This window comes from Xenopus tropicalis, chromosome 1 (assembly GCF_000004195.4).
Source record: "Xenopus tropicalis strain Nigerian chromosome 1, UCB_Xtro_10.0, whole genome shotgun sequence".
In the NCBI taxonomy this organism is placed as follows: Eukaryota; Metazoa; Chordata; class Amphibia; order Anura; family Pipidae; genus Xenopus; species Xenopus tropicalis.
Window position 1 is genome coordinate 170761642 of NC_030677.2, and position 22726 is coordinate 170784367.

At 36.7% G+C, this 22726-nt stretch overlaps 1 protein-coding gene across 1 annotated transcript in view; it reads left to right on the forward strand.

The window, feature by feature from the left end:
- dtwd2 (DTW domain containing 2) overlaps positions 1–22278 on the forward strand; it is a 55638-nt gene extending 33360 nt beyond the window's left edge. Inside the window, 3 exon segments of the mRNA NM_001016607.2 lie at positions 2153–2345; positions 19740–19868; positions 21533–22278. Of these exon segments, the coding sequence (NP_001016607.1) occupies positions 2153–2345; positions 19740–19868; positions 21533–21703 (493 nt within the window). The 3' untranslated portion in view covers positions 21704–22278.
- Positions 22279–22726: the final 448 nt, after the last annotated feature.

The window sequence follows — 22726 nt, forward strand, 5'->3', positions numbered from 1 at the left end:
TATATGTTAAATCACAGATAAAAGGCTACCAATGAATAAGCAATGCTAGAATAGCAGATAACCATAACATTTCATTTAAAAGAGGTTCTCAATTTCACTGGAAGGCAAATTCATATTAACGCAATCCTTGGCACCATGAGCCTTCATATATATATATATATATATATATATAAAGTCAAGTGTAAAGACTTTATTGTATAACAGACAAGGTAGTAAACGTAGGTTTACCCTAAGTTTCCCTTTGTCTAATAGTGTCTGCTGCCAAAGCTTTCTGTGGATCATTAGCAATTAGATTTTTGCCCATGAAAGTAATAATCTAAACATGAGGGTATAGTACCAGAGCTCCCCATTTATCTAATCTATACAGTTATTTCACATATAGTTTCTCAGTAACTGAGAAGGTGTGTCTGTCCCATAATATTTTAGGAGAAAGAGCAGATAACATGGGATGAAAAGCCAGTAGAGATGCTGTAATTATCACTTGTAACAAAGGGGCGGGGCTGGAAGTAAGCTCCCTGTCCAGGAAGTAGGAAATGAGAAGTGTACAATTTTTGGGAGAACAGAATGAAGAGATTGTTAATTAAATATTAAAAGAAGCACACTGCTGAAAGAATGCTAAAGGTGCCATTAATGGCACAATTTGATAGTCCGTATTTGAAGTATAATCATTTCATAAAATGTCTTATTATATATATTATACATGTATGTTCAGTTCATTTAATGATTAAAAATCCACCCCTACGCTCAGAAAAGCTTACTGATGTGCCTGCACCCTTAGCCACTGCCCAGATGAATTCAGCACAAAACTGCATACACAAGCCGCAGGCTGAGAATCCGCCCCCTGTGGTATTGGCCGGAGACATATATTTAATAATAAATATAAATAAACTGATTTGCATAATCGCACTAAAATGTGAAAGAAGGCATTTTCGCAGGAAGACACAGTGGTCAAAGCTATTCATAGCCCTCTACAGAACTTCTGAATGAAACCCTCTCTTAACTGAGAAAATAAAATAGGACATAAGTTTCCTTAAATTATTTTTTTTTTGTATGTGCTGAATGAACAGATAAAAACTTTAAATGTTTTACTTTGTTATTGTGTTTAACAGGAGGAAGTCTTCTCCTCAGTTAGATAAGGCTAGCAAAAGCAATAATGTATTGATCACTCCTTGCCTCACTGTAAATTGAATGTGTCATGATTTAGAGCAGTGGTTTTCAGATGTTTTTGGTTGGTCTCCCTTTGTGGTCCAGCATGTGTTCAGGGCACCATCATAACCAACTTACAGATATATTAAAACATTGTGGTATACGCCATTCAACAACAGTTTCAAAGTCACAAATATGTGTTCACACTAAATCTTAATTTAATTAAACTTTAAGCTGGGCTTCTAGAAGCATCTAGGAGGACAAACAGATATTTTTTCGAAATCTCAACCAGGGTTCCTATATAAAATGTGAAATTATAGTTCTGCAGTAATGGGCTGATCACAGGAAAGTGCTAAATTTTATATAGCCAGTCTATGGCTTATGTGAAACTGGTCATGTGATTCAATCCCTATTTAAGGAGGTGAAAATGTCGGTATTAATCATTTTGAGAGCCCCATCCATCAACTACCATGAGAGAAGACCTTTATAAACTTTATAACGCTAAAAAATATTTTATTTCAAAAGCACAATACATTAGGCAATTTTCATGCTTGTGTCAGTATAATTAAGTAATATATATGGTACAGGTATGGGATCTGTTATCTGGAAACCCATTTTCCAGAAAGTTTTGAATTACAAGAAGGCTGTCTCCCATAGACCCTAATTTATTATTTTTTTTTTTTTTAATTATTTCCTTTTTCTCAGTAATAATAATACAGTACCTTGTATTTGTTCCCAACAAAGAGAGGATTATTTTCCCTCCAACACGGATTAATTATATTAGGTTTATTTAATGTTTAGGATTTTTTATTAGACTTATGTAGATCCAAATTATGGAAAGATCCTTTATCCAGAAAACCCCAGGCTCCGAGCATTCTGGATAACTGGTCCCTTACACATGTTATTAATAAAGGCAATGTGTTTTTTGTTTCTCAGTCATGATAATTTGACAATTAATATGGCTACATCGTTTGCTAATAAAGATTCTTTTTAATTTTGTTGTCAGATATCCCGAGCTAGCAACTGTTTGCAGGAACCCTGGCACCTTCATCCTTTATCCTGGAGCTGAAGCTGCTAATTTGGAAGAAATGTCCTTGGCAGATATTCAGCCCCCGTATGCTCTCATCATAATAGATGGAACCTGGAGCCAAGCCAAAGACATTTTCTACAAAAACACTCTTTTTCGGTTGCCAAAACAGGTATGCTGAAAATAGTGCCAGTGTATGCAAAGTAAATTAAAGAGTTTTCACAGACAGTATTGTATATTGAAAGTCTTTAAGCCAACTCTGTTAAAATGTAAAGATGTTGGTTCTTGAAGCTTAACTGTATTCGAAGTGTGCTAAAAACATGTACAAGAAAGTGCACAGAGAAGCGCTGGCACTTTAGAATTGTTATAAGTTTTAAATCATAGTTAACCTTATATCTGAACCATAAAGAACAACGGGAAAATCAAGTGGTTTCTTTTTATTACAAGTCACCCTTTGCTATGTTCTTTGATCTTGTGTTTTATAGTATATAAGCCATTTGTGTGGGTATGGAATTTTCTTCTTCTGAGCAAAGTCATCTTCAGTAGTTTTACTTGTTTTGGGTCATGACACAGAATTGAGCCAAATGTGAGACCTGACACAGAACTTTTCTTCTTTGTATTCATTTCAGGCTGTATAACTATAAGTGCCAGCACTTGGCTGATTTATAGGAAGGAAAAAAGCTGCTTTCTTGTTAAGTGAATTGGGGAAATTGTTGTTTATCACCTTCTCATGGCCATTTGTTCCTTATATAACACAGTGAATACAATGAATTTAGATGTCAGATGTGCAGTAATTTTTAGTCGTGAACCAACAATTGAACTTGCGAGTTCTGTGTCCTACAATTTCAACATAATTATATATTTTATCAATAAAGCAAGAACATATCAGTTACTTGGAATGTGTTTTGGAACCAAGAACACTCAAAACACATAATTGTGGTATTGAACAAAAAAGGGTTGTATGAGGTAGCCTGTAATTTTATTGTTTGCCTTACAACCATTAATGGAGAATTTGTTTGTTGTACTGTGTAAAATGTCACCAATAAGCGCTGGCAAATGTGGCTCAATGTTGAAAAATGAAAGGTTAGTTATTTATACATTAAATATGTCTCTAACTGAAAAGTATGAGGGGTATTGCTTGGATAACAAATTGAATCTCTAGACAGTGGGGCGCCATTTTATATAGGCCCTGGACAGAAGTGCACTAGAGATGAGTGGTGGAAATACATTTTTAACTGAAGTAATACAAATAATTCTTTGCCGTGAGAATGGTGAGGCTGTAGAGTTGTAGAATGTTAGGGTGGCCATAAATGGACCAATAAAAACTTCTGAGCGACCTAGTTGCCGTCCCAATCGCCTGCATCCTGTTAATTTGATCCTATATCTATACCCACCTCAAGGCAGGCATATTGGGAAAATATCCACTTGCTTAATGTTGAACCAGGTAGTATAAATACTGTCCCTTTAATATGAACTTGAATATCTTCTTGGACAGACTAAATATTTAGGGCTCAATTAGATATTAATATGTGAAGATGTATATAAATATATATGTGTATGTATATTTCTATTGTGAGGGATTAACTTTCCACATCTTTAAGAATTGGTTAGTTTGCAGTTTCATTTCTGTGACACCATTAGTGGTAATTCCTGCAGTTTTGTGCAACTATAGTTTATATGTAGAATATTTGTAGAGCTACAGAGAGCTTTTCCCCCTTTACTTTATATCATGGTATTGCATAATTTTTAGAAACTGCATAAATCTATATATACAGCCTATTTCTGTTTTCTTTTCCTTCTTTTTCGAAAAAAAAAAAAAAGTTTTAAAATATAGTTTATTCCACTCAAGAAATGTGACATATAAACATACTACATTATACTTATATATACTTATGTATATGCCTTATACTGCATCATAAGGCATCAAGTAATAAATACTGCTTTGGTTTTGCTCTTTTTATGTGGGTAACCGTTGTTTATTACATTGTCCAGTGCAATGTTTTGGGTAGTCGGATGCTTTTGTTGTAAATATTGATGTCCACCCACAAGATGGATTTCTTTGTTTTTATTGTGTTTCTTAAATTAAATTGTGCTGCAGAGTAACATTTCCATTGTTGCAGAATTGTTGATCATACATTTTTAACTCACTTCTTCTAATGGTCTCTCTACTGCAATAAATGGCAAGCATTGTTTTATATAAATGCACACTCTTTCTTGCTGTTTTTGCTCCCCTGTGTAAATGTGGATATAGAATCTGCACAGCAAATGAATTCATTTCAGAGCAACCCTGTCATAATCCGAAACAAATAGGCCACAGCTTCAGTCTGTAATTTCCAAATCCTCTGATAACAAAGGAAATACAAACCTATAAATGTGCTCTAAATGTGCTCTAATTGCCTTACAGAATAATTTGTCGATTTAATGCGCCTTTGTTTTTTGTCCATTGTGCTTCTTACTTATTTACAGTATATAAGTTGTAACTAACCTTTACATTTAAAGTGAAAGTACAAGGGAAAGAGTAGCAGACGAACCTGACCATGAGTATATACATTAATATTATTAAAGTAACCGTCTACTTGCAGTCCAGTTTATGCAGTCAGTGCATAGAGCAATTTCTTTATCTACTTGCCTGCTTAAAGTTGTTTTATTCATGGGTTGCTTTGATGTACAATTCTGATATTATGTATTTACAGGGCTATTATATCCCCCCACATCTGGCAAATGCATAGGGCTGCTGCACCAGCCCAGCCGTATTATGTGGGATAGCTCAGATGAAGCTCATGCCCACTAAGAATCTACCATGGTTTATACAAACTGAGCATACATAGGGGCCAGCTAAGACCAAAACAATTGCGTCCTAGGCTAGTGCCAGATAGGCCTAATTCCCAGCCTGCTGATAAACACAGGCTGAGGATCAGCCCCCTATGTTGGCATTAGCCTTTCCCTTTGCCTTAATCCGGAGCCATGGTATTTGCCCATGTGCAGGCACACAGAGCAGATTGCTGTTTTGAACCCAGGCCAACACAATGGCTCAAATGCAGGCACGGGAAAAGGCTGATGGTATTGTTGGGGCTGACTCTTGGCTTGTATTTATCAGCCCTGTCTGGCATTAGCCTTATGTTTTCAGGGCACAAACACAGAGGTGCTTAGGTTGTCGTAGAACTGGTGTACCTCCCTGGCACATGCCTTGTAGATAAGGTGCTCTGTTTGTAAACTAAAGGGCAGATTTATCAAAATGTGAGGTTAGAGCTTAAGCCATAATAACACACCCACGTTCTAAGCGTATTTATCAAAATGTGCATTTTAATAAAATTGACCCTTAATATTAGTATATTTTTTAAATTTGATTGGTGACACTTCAAAGGGTAATTTGAACAGTTAAAATCATGATATGGAAAATGGCTCTGTTCATATCCGATTACCCTAAATATTAAAAGATAAACATAGACATCTTCCTTGTATGGGTTTCTTAAATAATGTTCTGTTTTTTGTTTTATAAGCTGAAAATGTTTGTTGGGAGACTAGAATTATTAACGTGTGATTGCACTGTTTGAAAACTGTGAAAATGGAGGTCAGAGAAACTTGTCTACAGAATACTGATAATTCCATATTACGTATGTGACACATGTACTGATAAAGAACAGCATTGATGGGAAATTCACTGGGGGAGAAAGGTGTAAAGAGGAAAATGTTTTCTCAAGAAATACATAAAAGCATTTTTTAGAACTGCTTTATAATAGTCTTTGATTATAACTTATACAAGAGTTATACAAGAAAAGAGATGCATCCCTCTTGGTTCCATGGCAAAGAGACCAAATTACTGTACTATACAGATACTATAATATACTGATATTTTGACAGATTTCTGCAAAAGAATAACAAACCTTTCTCCCTGCATTCAGTCTCACATAAATGTTGTATTACATGCAGCTCAGCTGCAGCTCTCCCTCTACTTCCTAAGTAGTAAAACACATTACATGTGGGGTAATTTCTCAAAAATGCCTCTTTCCACATTTGTGGCCAATTACCCAGGATCTCCACATGTAATGTGTTTTATATGCGGCGATTCTAACTTAGGTGAAGGTGCAGGTATTGTTGGGTGCTTCATTGTCCATGGGAGAGGAGATTTTCTGCTGGGCAATGAAGTGCCATGAATGACCAGGGCCATAATACAGCAGCCCAAGTGTACTATTTAAACATTACAGAAAGAATTTAGTTGTAGGCATTAGCTGCCATTTTTAGTTTTTGAAAATAAGGACTGCTTTCAAGCCATTCATGGTACAGGTACCTGTTATCCAGAATGCTCAGGACCTGGGGTTTTCTGGATAAGGGGTCTTTCCGTAATTTGGATCTCCACAATTTAAGTCTGCTAAAAATCATTTACATAATTAATAAACCCAATAGGATTGTTTTTCCTCCAGTAAGGATTAATTACATCTCAGTTGGGATCAAGTACAAGGTATTGGTTTCTAATCACAGAGATAAAGGAAATCATTTTTAAAAATTAGAATTATTTACTTTTAAAGGAGCCTATGGGAGATGGTCTTTTTGTATTTCGGAACTTCCTGGATAACAGGTTTCTGGATAAGGGGTCCAATACCTGTAATAATTTTACAAAACAACAAGCTTTGGCAGATGGCTGATTTATCCTGCAGCCAGACCATGGCATATTGTATACAGGTCATGCTGGGTAGAGTAACTGTGTTGCTTTTATACACCTTTGGCAGGTGGCTGGTGACTAATGCCCCAACATGTAACCCAAATAAGTGGCCAGAGGGAGCAGAGTGAGACTTTCAGTTATCTTGAAGCCTATCTGAAGTGCTTATATATACACAAGCATTTCAACATGTGCTTCCCTGCGGTATATCTCTCCTGCATTTCCACAGCAAGGAACACAAAGGACCACAGCCCATTCCTCTGGATCTCTCTGTACTCATCAACTCATCAAGTTGCGTTCAGCCTGCATTTGGTGCTTGCATGCACCTTGTTGAGTACAGAGAGATCCAGAAGAAAAGGCAGCTTGATATACAGTAACTGTGTGTAAGAGCCCTAACTTCCAGCATCAGTTATCATAAACCATTTTCATTTGAGGGGTTTATGCTTTACAGATAACTGAACTACAGTACCACCTAACATGTTAGTCATTGCAAGGCTATTGGCATGCCTGTTTTCTTTACTTTTTCTCAGTATATATTTGTGCATAACTAGTTTAGGGAATAGGTTTTAAATTTCACTAAATATACACTGAAATTTGTGTTTTACTTTGCTTTTCATTTATATTTCATCATTTATATTCAGAAAGAACTGTTGGGAAATGAATCATAATCTCACAGGGGCCGCTAAAGGTGTAATATTTCAGAATCTGCCTCTGAATCTTTAATGAAATTGCTTTCATTTCTTGTATGTATGGATACAAATAAGCTTCAAACATTTACTTTGAGCTTTGAGCCTTAATATAGATTTATGCAAAACCATTTAGAAAAAGTGATTTTAATAGGATACACTGGCAAAGTCCTAATAAGCATAATTTTTTAAAAGCCATTGCATGTGCAGCGCTTTATTATTTTCACTTTTACCCGTACTCTTTCTACTTCTTTTTATTGCTTTGTAAGCCGTATGAGCTGCAAAAAGACAATTTATGTTCAGCAGTTAAAGACCCAAACACTGTCATTTGTATATTTACATTGATGATTGCATATGTAATTTATTTTTACATTATAATACATTGCACAGAATTGCCTGCTAAGCTTTCAGTAATACATATTATTTTTTTCAGATGGTGAAGGGTTTAGAGAGCTGTAAAAAAATGTTTTCCTAATTCTGGGTACTGTAGGTAAGCCAGTTAGTGGCAACTTTAGGTTTAAGGAATAGCATAGGCAAAGTAATATTAGAAAGGGCAATTGGGTTAAAGGGATACTGACACCAGAAATAAAACCTTTTTTACATCGATTATAACATTGTCTTTGCATGCTATTTGTCATTTTGCCATAAAAGTATTTGCCCTATGCTTTTACATTGCCTATCTGATCCCCCATGTCCCTGTATGAGGGGGCTGCTATATTTGTGCAGCAGGAGTCTGTTAGCATTAGAAGCTATAACTGACAGGCTGAGAAGGGACGGTCAGGTTTTCAAAACAGTCAGGTTTAGGAACTTCAAGTAACAATAACTTGCAACAGCAGCCCTATCAGTAAACAATGATTAACATGACCTATAGGTAACGTTTAATGTAAATTATTAGTTTGAAGAGTCATTTTTAAGTGTCAGTGTCACTTTCAGTAGGATTTAGACACAACTCCAGGAGATTACTCAGAAAGACAGGCTGTATAGTGACCCTCGGTGGGTTCTGTTCTTATGTTGAGTCTAAGAAATGAAGCAATATTTAATATAATTGGATTAACTCTTTGTTTAACCACATTCACTCTTTTGAATTATAAACCTTGTTATAGTTAAACCAGGGTAGGTGGCAGTAGGGCCTTACTGTTAATACTATCATATTCTGGCAGTGGGGCCTTACTGCTAATACTATCATATTCTGGTACTTGCACTTTATAGGATAATGCTCTGCGTTACATAGAGATGTAACAACCGGGGTGCATAATAATTCTAATTCTGTTTGGTACATATCTGTTTAGGGAATCATTATACTAGTGATTGCAATTCAGTGAATGCATGTGCTCAATTGTATGTTTGAATTTTTCTGCTGATCTGAGGGCTTTGAAATTACTACAGCATTCATCCATTTATTTTTGGTGGTCTGTCAGCAATATTGACTGACCTTATAGAGACATGTTAAATACTAGATGTAGAGAACATACCGTATTTTTCGGACCATAAGACGCACTTTTTTTCCCCCAGAAGTGGGGGGAAAAAGTCCCTGCGTCTTATGGTCCGAATATAGCCTACCGATATACTTTAAAAAAATGTTTTACTTGCCCATGTGGTCTCCGCAGGGCCCTCCTCTATTTGCCGGCGCTTAGCTATGGCGCTGTGCGCATGCACAATGACGCGCATGCCCATACGCATGCGCGTCATTGTGCATGCGCCAGAGCTAAGCGCCGGTAAATAGAGGAGGGCCCTGCGGAGACCACATGGGCAAGTAAAACATTTTTTTAAAGTATATCGGTAGGCTATATGCTGGTACAGATGGGGGCAATATGTTGGGTGAAATATGTTGGGTGCTGCTGGTACAGGTGGGTGAAATATGTTGGGTGCTGCTGGTACAGGTGGGGGGCAATATGTTGGGTGCTGCTGGTACAGGTTGGGTTTTAATGCACACAAAATATTTTAGGACACTTTGTTTCAGAATCTTTTTTTCTTCATTTCCCTTCCCAAAAAATTGGTGCGTCTTATGGTCCGAAAAATACGGTATTAGCTAATAATCACAGAACTACTTTCATTTTGTGGTAGTAAGCTTTCCATATTTAGCTAGATTGATTGATTGCGCCTGTTTAGGCCTCAGCCTCCCCTTCTTTACCACAGGAATGATACTCCATCTTGCTCAAGTGCCAGTTGTGTTTCATAAATTGCTGCAATCAGGAATGAGCTACAGTTTCTTATTAGAAATTCTACATTTTGTTTGATTTACTACAGGCTATAAATAGTGCACTGTAAGGGAAAAATGCTGTTAAAACAGCTGATAGTTTTTTGTACATTTTTGCTTTTGAAGTGAGAACTGTATTCATGTCAGCTCTCTGTTCCAGCAAGAGAAGTGATGCCAGTGTTATTTTCACAAATAGCAGTGCTAAAAGCTAATCTAACTGAAGATTATGGGCTCTTGGAGTGGGCTATGCTATAATCATTACTTTTACTCAACACTTTACTTTCTAGGTATGATGCTTCTTCTGCTGCTGCTTCTAGGTATGATGCTTCTTTCCTTTTGGTAGCTATCACGTCTCATTGTAAATATTGTATTTATGATGGATGATCAAAGATACGCAGGTTAACTGATAAATGAACAAAACTTGAATAACCAAAGTCCAAAGCTATTGAATGCATAGGATTTTATTTGTCATTTCCAGCCTTTATGAAAATGCCTGCGCAGGCACAATGTTCCTGATAAACTATTCAGGAGAAAGTATTATCCAGGTTTAGGATTGGAGCAATGCATTTAGGATCTGGGTTCCACCATTAAAGCAAAAACATTATGTATCCAGAGTCAGATACAAATATTCCAAGTTATTCTGAATACACGGAATGTGGCCCAAGGGCAGTGATAGATATTCACCAATATAAGTGCAGGTCATAGTTTTTTTTTATTCAAATTGCTTTACTCCCAATGTATTGTGTATGAGCTCAGGCACATGCATAACATCTACAAATCCCATGATACAAAATAAGGCATTCACTTTTTCATTCATGGAACAGTGATAAGGGTAGGCTGCCTTTGTTTATGCCAATCTATTACATAAGCGCTTTGCCCCAGCTACGGTATATTTTTTATCACTATATTTAATAAAGGCTACATATCCCATTATGCAATAAGAAGTATCCACTGACAGGAGACCTACAGAGGATATCAAATGGTCTGTCAAAAGTTTGCTTTAAATATAGGACTTTTGTTTTTAATTTTGCATTGCCTATGGTCTACTGTATCCGAGTTTCAGAATACAAGGGAGTGGTGAGTAGAGAGGAGTAACTTATGTTGTGGCACAAGTTTATGAAAGTCTGGTTGACGCCTTCAGAATGTTCCTTGGTAGAACACAGTGCCATTGTCACCATTTTGGCCATCTGTTAGTTGTAATAACATACCAGAAGAAAACATAAAATACTTTTCTCCTGTTAATAAATGACATAATTATTTTCTCTTTTATTATGGAATGAAGATATTATTCCTACAAGCTGTTTTAGCATTGCTGCATTTAAATGCAATTGCCAATGTACATCCAAACTACTAAACATTGGCCTTCGAAGCCAGACTTGTTTAAAAATTACAGTCTAAAACTTTGATGTCAAGTTAAAGTTCAGAGAGGCAGAAAATGCTAAATTCCAGAAGTTTTGGTAACATCAGGCACAGGCATATAAGAATATGAAAAATCTTTTCTGCTGGGGACAGAAAAAGCTATTATATTACTGTAGCTTTACAGCTTTGAAATATGGGACAACTTTCCCTTGGTCAAAAAGAGGAAGCGTTGACAGTAGCTGGGAAATTAACCACCTCTGGCAGAAAAGAGCAAGATTCATCTGAGCAACTAAGCAATTTGAAAACATCTAAAGAACATTTTAGATTGAAGTAAAAATACCAACAAATGCTATTACAAGGCTGACAGTGTGAAATTGCAAACAGTAAAATAACTTTTATCTTCAGAGAACCAAATGGTTCCCTGATCTACTGTATGCTGGCTGAGAAAAATATCAATATGTATGTGTGTGTGTATATAGAATTTATTTTCTAATTAAACGTTACAAAGGCAGTGAAGCCAAATGGATATATCTGTACATAACTATTTAATGTATCACATGATATTATCTCTGTAATGTTCTGTGTGATGTTTCTTATATTAAGCCACAGTTCACTAAATAATATGACACAATGTAGAGTTTCAAGGAAAACGAAAGTTAAAATACAAATCCAGCTCACTCAATGTATTGCCCAGCACGTCAATCTGCTTACCATTAGCTTTCCTCCCACTGATTATGCCTTTTTGGTATTATTTTAAAATCAAATTAAAAAATATTGGTAGATTATAAGTAGATCAAAATTATATAGCATCCTTCTCTTAACAAAGATCTGCGTTTGAGGGCCTGCGTATGCACAATGATTCCATCTAAGCCCGGGCTTGTGCAATGAAATTTAATTCCATCCCTGTGTAGCAATGATGTTCGGATCATATGACAAATCTGGACATCATTGCTGACCCTTGCAGCTCCTCCTGCATAGGGCTTAGTGCCAGTGGAATTGATAGCATCAAACTGTTATAGCAACCCGGTACGCAATCCTCATTTTTCCTCTGCACTCGGCTGCAATCACAAAGCAGGACTGATCGGAGCACTTCAGAAGCCACATGCACATTAGGGTTGCACCGCTGGGAGAACTGATGTGAACAAAAGGAAGATGGCACCGGCTAACTCATAATTAGTGCAAATGTTTAAGACCCTATGTGGGTGAAAGGTCATAAATATTGGATTTTTAATGTAGCATTTTAGGAGGGAGTGGTGAAGAGCATTTTCATTAAACTTCATTTGAATAGGTTCTGTTCTCCTTTTAAACTTTGGAGTTCGGATGGTTATTTCAGTTGAATATGCATCTATTGTTATTTTCTAACCCGTTAGCTGCCAGAGACAAGCAGAACTGGTTATTATTTCTGGAGAACCAGTATGCACTAATTATGAGTTCAGTTGTCATTAACACATGTTGACCCTTCCCAGCAAGGAACATCTAAGTCAGGAGTCCCAAGCCTTTTTTTTTTTATCCATGAGCCACATTCTAAGGTAAAAAGAGTGGGGGAGCAACAAATCCAGGAAAAATGTACCTGCAAGGACCAAATAAGGGCTGTAGTTATTTGGTAGCCCTTTTGTGGACTGGCAGTCTACAGGAGACTCTTTTTGGCAGCACACCTGTTCTTATGCAACCAAAACTTGCCTCCAAGCCAGGAATTAAAAAAAAAAAAAAAAATCACCTGAGGCCACTGGGACCAACATCCATAAGGTTGGTGCACAATATATTGCTCCCCAGCCACTGGTTAGGGACCACTGATATAAGGGGTAAAGAGGTCCATTTTGGTGCAAGCTTATCTTAATGATCCCTGCTTTGCAATATTTTGTGCCACTCATGACAGATCCCAGCTGAGATGCTTATAAACCTATATTATTAGGGTGGATAACACAACATGGAGCCTAGAAATATGGGGCCACAAGCATCCGACCAAAAACAAGGTTCCCCTAATTTGTATATATTTAACCATACTGTATTTACATACTAGGTCTCATTTACAAACACAGGTGCTAAAATGGCCAAGTGCAGATTCCAGTATCAGAACATTACTTCCTTGCTTTGTTTTTTCTATGTTTCCCTCTGGTCAAATGTAGATTTGCCAATGCACCCGTGTAATTCAGCATCTTTGTTTATGAATCAGGCTCAACAGAATGTATTTTTTTTTTTTTTTTTTTTTTTGCAACTGACCATTTTTGTTCTTTCTTCTTTCTTGAACCAAAAGCCTTTTTAGCAGCTTTTATTTGGCTTTCATGTTTGTGAGTTCTCTGGCCATAGATAAACAGCTGCTAAATTTTTCCAACTATATAATAACAGAATGTAGCACAAAATCATAAGTCCATTGAGTGGCAATGCGCTATAAACTTTATAGCCCCAAAATTATATTCTTTTATCAGTACTGTGAACATTGAAATGGCATATATATTTTTATTTCCTTTGCCTTTATGACACCAAAGGCAACTGTAAAGTCCAGCACCTGCCATAACTTAAAATGCCTTAATCTCGTAGTTACAGGCATAGTGGAAAGTAATGGTTACTTTTATTAATAGCTGTTTGTAGCATCAGAGTAATCACATATCATTCACATGGTAAAAATGAATTATTAACCAATTACTTTGAATTTTTTAAAATGTATTTCCTTTTTCTCTAATAGTAAAACAGCACCTTGTAAATGATGGTAACTAAGCTGCATGAAGCCATATTGGTGGCAAAACAATCCTATTGGGTTTATTTAATGTCTTTAAATAATTTTTAGCACACTTAAGCATGGAGATCCAAATTGTGTAAAGATTCCTCATCTGGAAAACACCAAGTCCCAAGCATTCCAGATAAAAAATCCTATACCTGCACTCATAACAAAAATATATTTTATATGCAATAACTTTCTGCCGTTTAATCCTGTGCAAAAACTTAAATGTGATAGTTAAACATGAAAGTATACTTTTAAAAGTAAAAGTAGGTCTGTTTACAGAATTGTTGTATATAGAACTTCCCAATGTCAGCTATATGTTTTTATACATATAGGGAATATTCAATTTAAATATTAGACAATTAAAGTATTTTGTGAGAAAATAAGCTCCAGCATTATACAAGTAGGGCAACTGATATGCTTTCTATCAAGCAGCATTTGTTGGATACCCCATGACCTATGCAATACACAGCCTACACTTTCAATATTTTAACATAATTGTTACGAGTCATAAAATTCTGCAAGATAACAATTAACATGCTTAATTCTTCTGCCAGGTGCAGAAATTTTGATTTGGCGTTCAATATACCATATATATATATATATATATATATATATATATATATATATATATATATATATATATATAATATATAAAATATAATATGCACACTTTTGGAATCATTACTTGCCAAGAACTTTTCATCAGTTATTGAACAATTATGTTTATTTTGAGAAACAATATTATTGCACCTTCTTTATATGCTTTTTATGACTATTGAAGGGTATGAATAAAGAGATTCTGACCATTGCAGGTATATGTAAAAAGATATTAGATTAAATAGCCGATGTAAAACCCTGTTTTATCTAAAATAAGCTATTTTTTATAAGAAAAATAATCAACCAAAAATTCCAAATACCCCAAACTCATGCCAGATTCTATTGCCACACAGTGGCATTAGTGAGTGAAACAACTTGACAAAAAATTGTCTTGTGGGTGAGACGTGATATCAGATTTTTACATCCCATAATGGGGGAAGAATGTTATAATCAAACCAATACTTGATCGTAATTAAGCCCCATGAATCCATAATGGTGGCAACTTAAGACATGGTAATTCAAATTACATAACTATCCTAACCCCAGTTCCCATGCATTCCAGTTTATAGAACACTGTTGTAATCCTTAATAGAAAAGCTGCCATTTTAAGTACTATGCATTAGTCTGCTTCCTGTTTCATACAATTCACTGTGCTCACACACAAACCAATGGCACACATACATGTTAGGTCACGTCAGCCAATTAATGGACTGAGTTCTGTCTTTCGCTTGAAACTGCCTTAGTGTGGGAAGGCTATGCCGTGTTGTTTTTAAGAGATTTGTACATATGCTGTTTATGTCAGGATACCATTATCCCTGACTACAGTAAAATTTTCTTTTACCATAATAAATGGTAGTTATAACAAGATGGATACCTGGTTGTAAACCAAGGTTGTCTGATTTCATTTTTGGCCCCTGAGAAAAACGACTGTGCCAAAAAATGGTGAAAACTTCTACTGAAGTCTTCAGTGAGATAAATACAATACAAAGAAGGCAGGGAGGTCATAGGGAAATCACCACTTCTAGGATTAGGCAGCAAAATGTAAGCTGCTTTTATTTTTATAGTTACAAACATTTTTATCTTTTGTAAACAGAAATGCAGTTTTTAAGGATTTGAAATATCTAATATATTTCCAGAATATCCTGGGAGGAAGTCTTCATTGCCTACTCATTGTCAAAACATTTTCATAGACAAGTAAATTCATGCCATTTCCAGAGAGCTTTGTCATGCTTGATGCTTTTTAACTTGGTGTTTACAAATGAGACTTTATAGATGTTTTAGGCATGTCCACAGTGCATGGGATAAAATCCAAAACTACTTGTAGTGCCCATAAGGTTCACTATAATTGATGACCTGAGATCTTGTAGAAGCTTTCTTTCTTGCAAGTTCAGTCACATTTATTTTTATATTTTATGTGCAGTATATAATGTAGACTGTGTGTAGATAATGTGTGTATAATGTAGACTATCTATGTTGTGAAGTATCATAAAGTTCAGGTTATGGGGTGGTGTATGTGTTTGGCAGCTTCCTGTATATAGATAAAATACATTCATTGCTGATTTGCTTTCATAATAAAATACAATCACTCCCAGGTTGCTTTAATGCAGTAGTAGTTGGGCAAGTACTATTCCTGCTCCTGTATTATATACATCTGAAAAAGAAAAACTGAAACCAAGCACTTCATGGCTTAGCTTTCTACATCTCAAAGTGGTGGTGGAGTGGTCCAAACTGTTAAAGTCTTTAAGGATTCCTTTTACTAAATGTAGTTTTCAGATTACTCTCCAAGTGTTCAATGTGATGTAGATCTAAATTCATTGCTGGAGCATTTGTCTCTGAAATAATGACTTAATTTGCACTTTTTTTTTGGGGGGGGGGGGATGGTTTTGGCTATTAGAATAAAAAAAAGCTCTGACTTGGCTGAACTTTTCTGATATTTTTTTTAAACAGTCCTATGTGCTATTGTTTCTTAATCAGTATAAACGTAATGTTTTTAATGAAGTTTAATCAACTATGATAAAAGCAGTAATAAAATTTCATATAAGTAAAGGTGTGGCAATTGAGGGGTTTCATTTTGTTTCATAAATTGACTAAATACTAGACCTCGAAGCATTTTTTGAACCCTGTTCATTACTGTTCTTACACTACAATTTAAACAGTCTTCTGCCATCCTTAGTCAATTTTTCTTTTGTGTCCATCTCAAGATTATTGGCTACACTTCTATGGGCCACAAACTTTTTGATAAAATTAGGTACAGCGGACACAGGTACAGTAATTGATTTGAAATGTTTTATCTCTGTTCCTTGGAATGTGCTGTTTGCTTGTTATACTGCAGGCACTGCATCACAGATAAGTTTACTTACAAATTAAGGGACAATCATCTACTTGAAATCCATTTCTTACAACTTCTTAAAGCTGCCATTGATTTAGTCCAGTCTTTTTGAGAAATTTAGTGTGGAATAAAATACCATTTAGTGCACCCATTAGGAATGTTGCTTTCATTTTTTAAAATACACACTGGACATATATGATTGCATAACTGCAATTTTTTCCCTCCAACAAAACCATCAGTAACTACAGTTAAATGAGACAGACAGGATATCTTCTGGGAACTCAGAATAATGCTTACTGTGCTGCTTCAAAATGTCAGCAATCAATGACAAATGACTGAAGGATAAATCTAGAGTGTCCTGAAGTTGTTTGATTTGTTCCAGATATTTGCAGGAGTTCGTTATCCCTATTCTTGACTAGAGTACCAGGTAATATTAAAGTACTATGTCCTATTCTTCAATAAGCAGTGCTAAGATAAGGGAACATAAGAGCAGAAAAAGAATTTTTAAAGTACTTTGTTTACTGCTGAATACATTCATGGGCTTAGATTTTTTTCCTCAAAGGACACTGGTTATGGTAGCTACGTCCTCAACGACAAAAATACATTGTAGCTAGAGAGGCAGGTGGATATTTGGAAGATGAAGAAGCAAGCATTTTGAACATGATTCATCCTAATTCTGAACTCACTATATCCTTTTTATCCTCATGCTTTGTGTCAAAAATATGCAGGACAGCATATACTCTAACATCTGTAAATCCAAACTGTGGCCATTATAAGCCCCACACATTTACATCTTAGACACACCCCTAGTCATCCATCCCCCAAACATTCTTTACTAATCCATGCCTCTAATGAGAAACCAATAATTTGGGACAATCCCACCTGATCAAACTGGTGATAAACAATTAACTCAATATTGTATGCTGGTTAACGTTCTTAATAAATCAAGTGTCCTACCTACCCCTGAACAAAATGTGCAGAATATAAAGGTAATTTAGGGTAGGAGAACATTTTGAAATGGATTTAGAAGCAGTGTGCCTTTATAATTGCTTTATCTGCAACAGTACACAGTGGCAGCTGAAGAATTAGGTGTCAATTGAAGTGGTTTTATTGATTCTTTTAAATAAAAAAATCCATGTATTTGGGTTACTTATTATTCACTTTGTGTAGTTTTGTAGGGAGTCTTTAGATTACTTTTGTTTTCTGTTTCTGTATTGTGGCAGAGAAGCTTATTGCTAAGTTAAAATGTGACTTGTATTGGCTTCCATCTTGTTCCTTGTTATGTACAACAACAGCTAGAACTTTTTATTTTGTGTATTATCTCGGCTACAATACTAAACAAAATATATACAGGACAGGATCCATCAGTAAATTAATTACTGGAGTGTAATGATAAAAGCAGCTAAATAAAGGTGAAAAAAGCAAGATGCTACAGAAATATGCAGTGCCCCCGAAACAAGCTTTTTATTTATATTGAATATAACAAAATAAAATAAGTAAAATATGCATAATTGTCCTTTAAGGCTGAATCACTGGGGGTACCAATTTGCTGGCACCCCCTAATAATTATAGTCACCTCAAACCCCTGGATTTGTTATCTGTCCTTTAGATATGCCCAGTAAAAGTTCAGATTTTACTTTACATGAGCAGAGCCTAGCTGCAGGGGATCCATGGAAAAGGAAAGAAGATGGCAGTGTGGTGCAGGGTCCCGAACCTTTCTTACTCATGAGCCACAGTCGACTTGGAGTCTTGGAGAGCAACACAAGCATCATAAAAGTTCATGGAGGTGCCAAATAAGGGCTAAAATTGGCTATTAGGCAGCCTCTATACACACTATCAGCTTAAAAGGGGTATTTGGTAATAAATCTTGTTTTTATACAACCAAAACTTGCCATCAACTACCTGGTTTGGGGGCACTGAGAGCAACATCCAAGGGGTTGGTGAGCAACATGTTGCCCCCGAGCCATTGGTTGGGAATCACTGGTATACTGCCTTCAGCTGGTGCATATTTCAGTATTTTAGCAGTACGATTTCTGGTAAAGATACAGATGCTGTATTGGAATTTTCTCTCACATGATGGCAATCTAGAGCAACTGCAAGGAAGAGTTGTCCCCTTGGTAAACTTATAGGGACTCAACCCAACTCTTACATGATCTGGAAGTAGTGTCAATGTACTCAATAAAAATACACAGATTCACACAAACTTTCTGATTAGCAGATTGTGTGTTGAGCATTACCAAAAATACAGTCCAGTATTTCAGTCCTTGAAGAGGACCTTACAATGCCTGTAGTGAATTTCAGCATGTTCTCCTCTGCCTGATTTTGAAGGACTTGCTTGGAGATATGGAAGCCAAGGCATGTAAAACAGAAAAAAGGCAAACTGGTTGTATATATGAGACATACGAGACTGCAATATACACCAAACCTCTAAATATAGATGCCCAGCTGGATTCATAAATACATGGATATTTTCTCCCTCAAAGCTCTGTGAATGCACATAATATCTAGTTTTGAAATCTTTGTCTGGCTTGAAAGGATAAAAGGCCACCATCTACCTTCTTTGTTCTAAAGCAAATGGGCACCATGCCTTTGTTCTGATATTACTGCGTGGCATATACTCATGCCAAAGGCTCACCACAACTGTAGGCAAAGATGTTCAAATATCAAACCCACAGTTGACCTTAGATGCAAAAGACCTGACCTAATTGTACTGTATATGGACACTATTAGATGACGAAAAGGGAATACATATATATTACAATGTAAAAAATCCCATTTGTGAATGGTTCAGATATTGGAACTGCCTATAGTTGTTTGCTTTTAGTTGTTGGCAAGAAAAAAAAGGCATGTTGGGGTTAAAACATCAAAAGTGGCTAATGCCCACAGAAATCAAAGAAACCTAATTTGACCACAATTGAACTATGACTGCACCTGCAATGTGCCCACTTCAGTTTAAGAAAAAATTGTTGCTTTGCTAGAAGACTTCCTAAACTTATGAATTTGTGATTCTTTTGTATAGGTGCAATTGAAAACGCCAATTTCAAGCCAGTATGTCATACGAACTCAGCCTACCAATATGTGCCTTTCTACCTTGGAATGTGCTGCGGCTGCACTCTCTGTAATGGAAAAAAGGACTGAGATTCAGGAGGTGGGTGTCTTTCTTATTTCTTGGGATAAGACTCACAAGGCATGTGCATTCAGGTTGAAGAAAGAGACCTTATACACTAGATGGCAGTGGGACAAAGAGGGAAATGTCTTCTAAGGCAGCGTTTTTCAACCGCTTAGTGTGCCGCAAGATGTTGCCTGGTGTGCCGTAGGCAGGGCCGCAATTTTTACTTTAAAAAAAAAATCCGGGCCCTGTCATTGGTTGCGCCCTGTGTGTACGGGTGACGTCAGTACGCACGGGGCGCAACGTTATAAAAGGGCCTGTGTGCGGTCGCGTGTAGGCAGAAGTGCAGAGGCGGCGCGCGTGAGGGGAAGATGCTGCTGAAGCCGCCGAAGAGTAAAATGCTGCTGGGCACCAATGTATTAGGGGGGGGCCACAGGGCACACTGACTTATGGGGGCACTGCTGCTGGGCACCAATGTACTAGGGGGGCTGGCTCTTGGCATCAATGTACTGGGGGGCACTGCTGCTGGGCACCAATGTACTAGGGGGGCACTGCTCTTGGCACCAATGTACTTGGGGGGCACTGCTGCTGGGCACCAATGTACTTGGGGGGCACTGCTGCTGGGCACCAATGTACTAGGGGGGCACTGCTCTTGGCATCAATGTACTAGGGGGGCACTGCTGCTGGGCACCAGTGTACTAGGGGGGCACTGCTCTTGGCACCAATGTACTAGGGGGGCACTGCTGCTGGGCACCAATGTACTAGGGGGGCACTGCTCTTGGCACCAATGTACTAGGGGGGCACTGCTGCTGGGCACCAGTGTACTAGGGGGGCACTGCTGCTGGGCACAGAGTTAAATTTTTTAACATTTTCTAATGGTGGTGTGCCTCGTGATTTTTTTCATGAAACAAGTGTGCCTTCGCGCAAAAAAGGTTGAAAAACACTGTTCTAAGGGACACATGCATTTGACAATAAGATGTTGCACATCAGTTTTCCTGCTTGTACTTTATTTAGAGAAAGTTCATACACATAATTTTGTTACTCATGTTTCATGTTCTTTGTTCTCCCTGTTTTTATCTTCCGGATAAGGGATCTTTCCATAGTTTGGATTGCCATGCTTTAATTTTAATAAAAAATAATTTAAAAATTAAATAAACCCAATAGGATTGTTTTTCATCCAAGGATTAATTATATCTTAGTTGGGATAAAGTACAAGGTGCTGTTTTATTATTATTATTATTATTATTATAGAGAAAAAGGAAATTTCGAAAAATTTGAATCATTTGTTTAAAATGGAGCCTATGGAAGATGGCCTTTCCGTAATTCGGAACTTTCTGGATAATGGGTTTCCGGATAATGCATCCTATACTTGTACTGGCAAGGGTATATCCTCACATATACCACGATGAGAAATCGTGGTATGCTGATATTCTGTCATCCTTAACACCTCACTCTGCATAATAAAGAGCAAAGTATTGATAGTCTGTGCTGCTGTTTATATATGCATGTCTGTAACTTCCCTTGTTATTAAGGGCTTAACATTATTGCACTTGTTCTCCATTGTGAATAACTGAAGCTCATCATTTTATGAGCATTAAATAAGTGAAACTAAAATGGTGCAAATCAAATGTACATTTTTAAGGTTCTTTGCTATCGTTTCCCTTATTGACTGTATGTCTTTCCTTCTGTAATTTATTTGACAGATTATCCTCCGTCCTCTCCAAGCGTTGTGTTCATTCCAGCTACAGCATGGTGCTCAGATCCATCACAGCAAGGAGCATCTACTTAAAACTGGCCTATATAACAAACCAATGCCAAAAAATAAGCGCAAACTCAAGAAGATGGAGCTTCTGGTTAACAACGTTAAAATTTAGAGACCAATTTCTGTTGTAGGTGTGAATTATGAGACAATGGATCTCCTTGGCACACAAAGTGTGGCCGACACAGTTTGGATTGCTGACAGTTATCAAAGTGTATGTAAATAGGGGCTCTAGCTGGGCACTAGTTCTGCCTTGTTAGGGAAAATACACAGGTTTTTCATTTCTTTAGTATCAAGTAAAATATAAAAAGAGAGACGTCTTGGAAGAAATTCTTCAATAATTTTGAATTTGTCTTGAAACTTATTTTAAAATCATATGGTAAATTAGTTTTGTTATAAAAGACATTATTTAGTTGATTTTATATTAAAATGCAAGACTGTAAAAACACATCAGTAAACGTTTTAAAAACTCAGTTCTGCAGTAAAGTATTTGGTGAATTTTGATTTGGTTTATATGTGTTCTTGTGGACAGGGAAGAGTTCAACTACTGGCTTTATAGAAACACTTATAACCACACTAGAGGGCTCATACATTTAGCTGTTTATGCCATCTTTGTTTTGTGTTCAAAATGTATTTTTAGTGAAAGCAAACATCAGGAAAAACGTTGAATAAATCATTTTGCATTGGTTATATACTCCCATGTCTAGCTCTCTGGGTTAGCATTGTTTAGACACTTCTAGAGTCTGAGCATTGTAATTGTTTACAGCACTTTTTGCTGTGGATTCACTTTATGACCAAACATAGCTGGACGCATGCCTATCCAAAATTACATTTCCAAACTAAGGGTAAATTGGTCTTCCCTTTGCTGCTATAACAATCTTTGTTTTTCTGGGAAGACTTTCCACTAGATGTTGGAACACTGTTGGTTGGATTTTCTGCCATTTAACCTCAATAGTGAGTTTGCATTTATGTTAGGGATCAGAACTACTGTATATGCAGGCCAGTGATTTTATTCCTCTCCCCTCTCAGCAAACCTATCCTGTACTGTCCTTCCTTTGTGCATGGGGCATTGTTGTACTGAAACAGGAAAGAGCCTTCTCCCATCTGTGGCCACAATATAGAAAGCACATAATAGTAA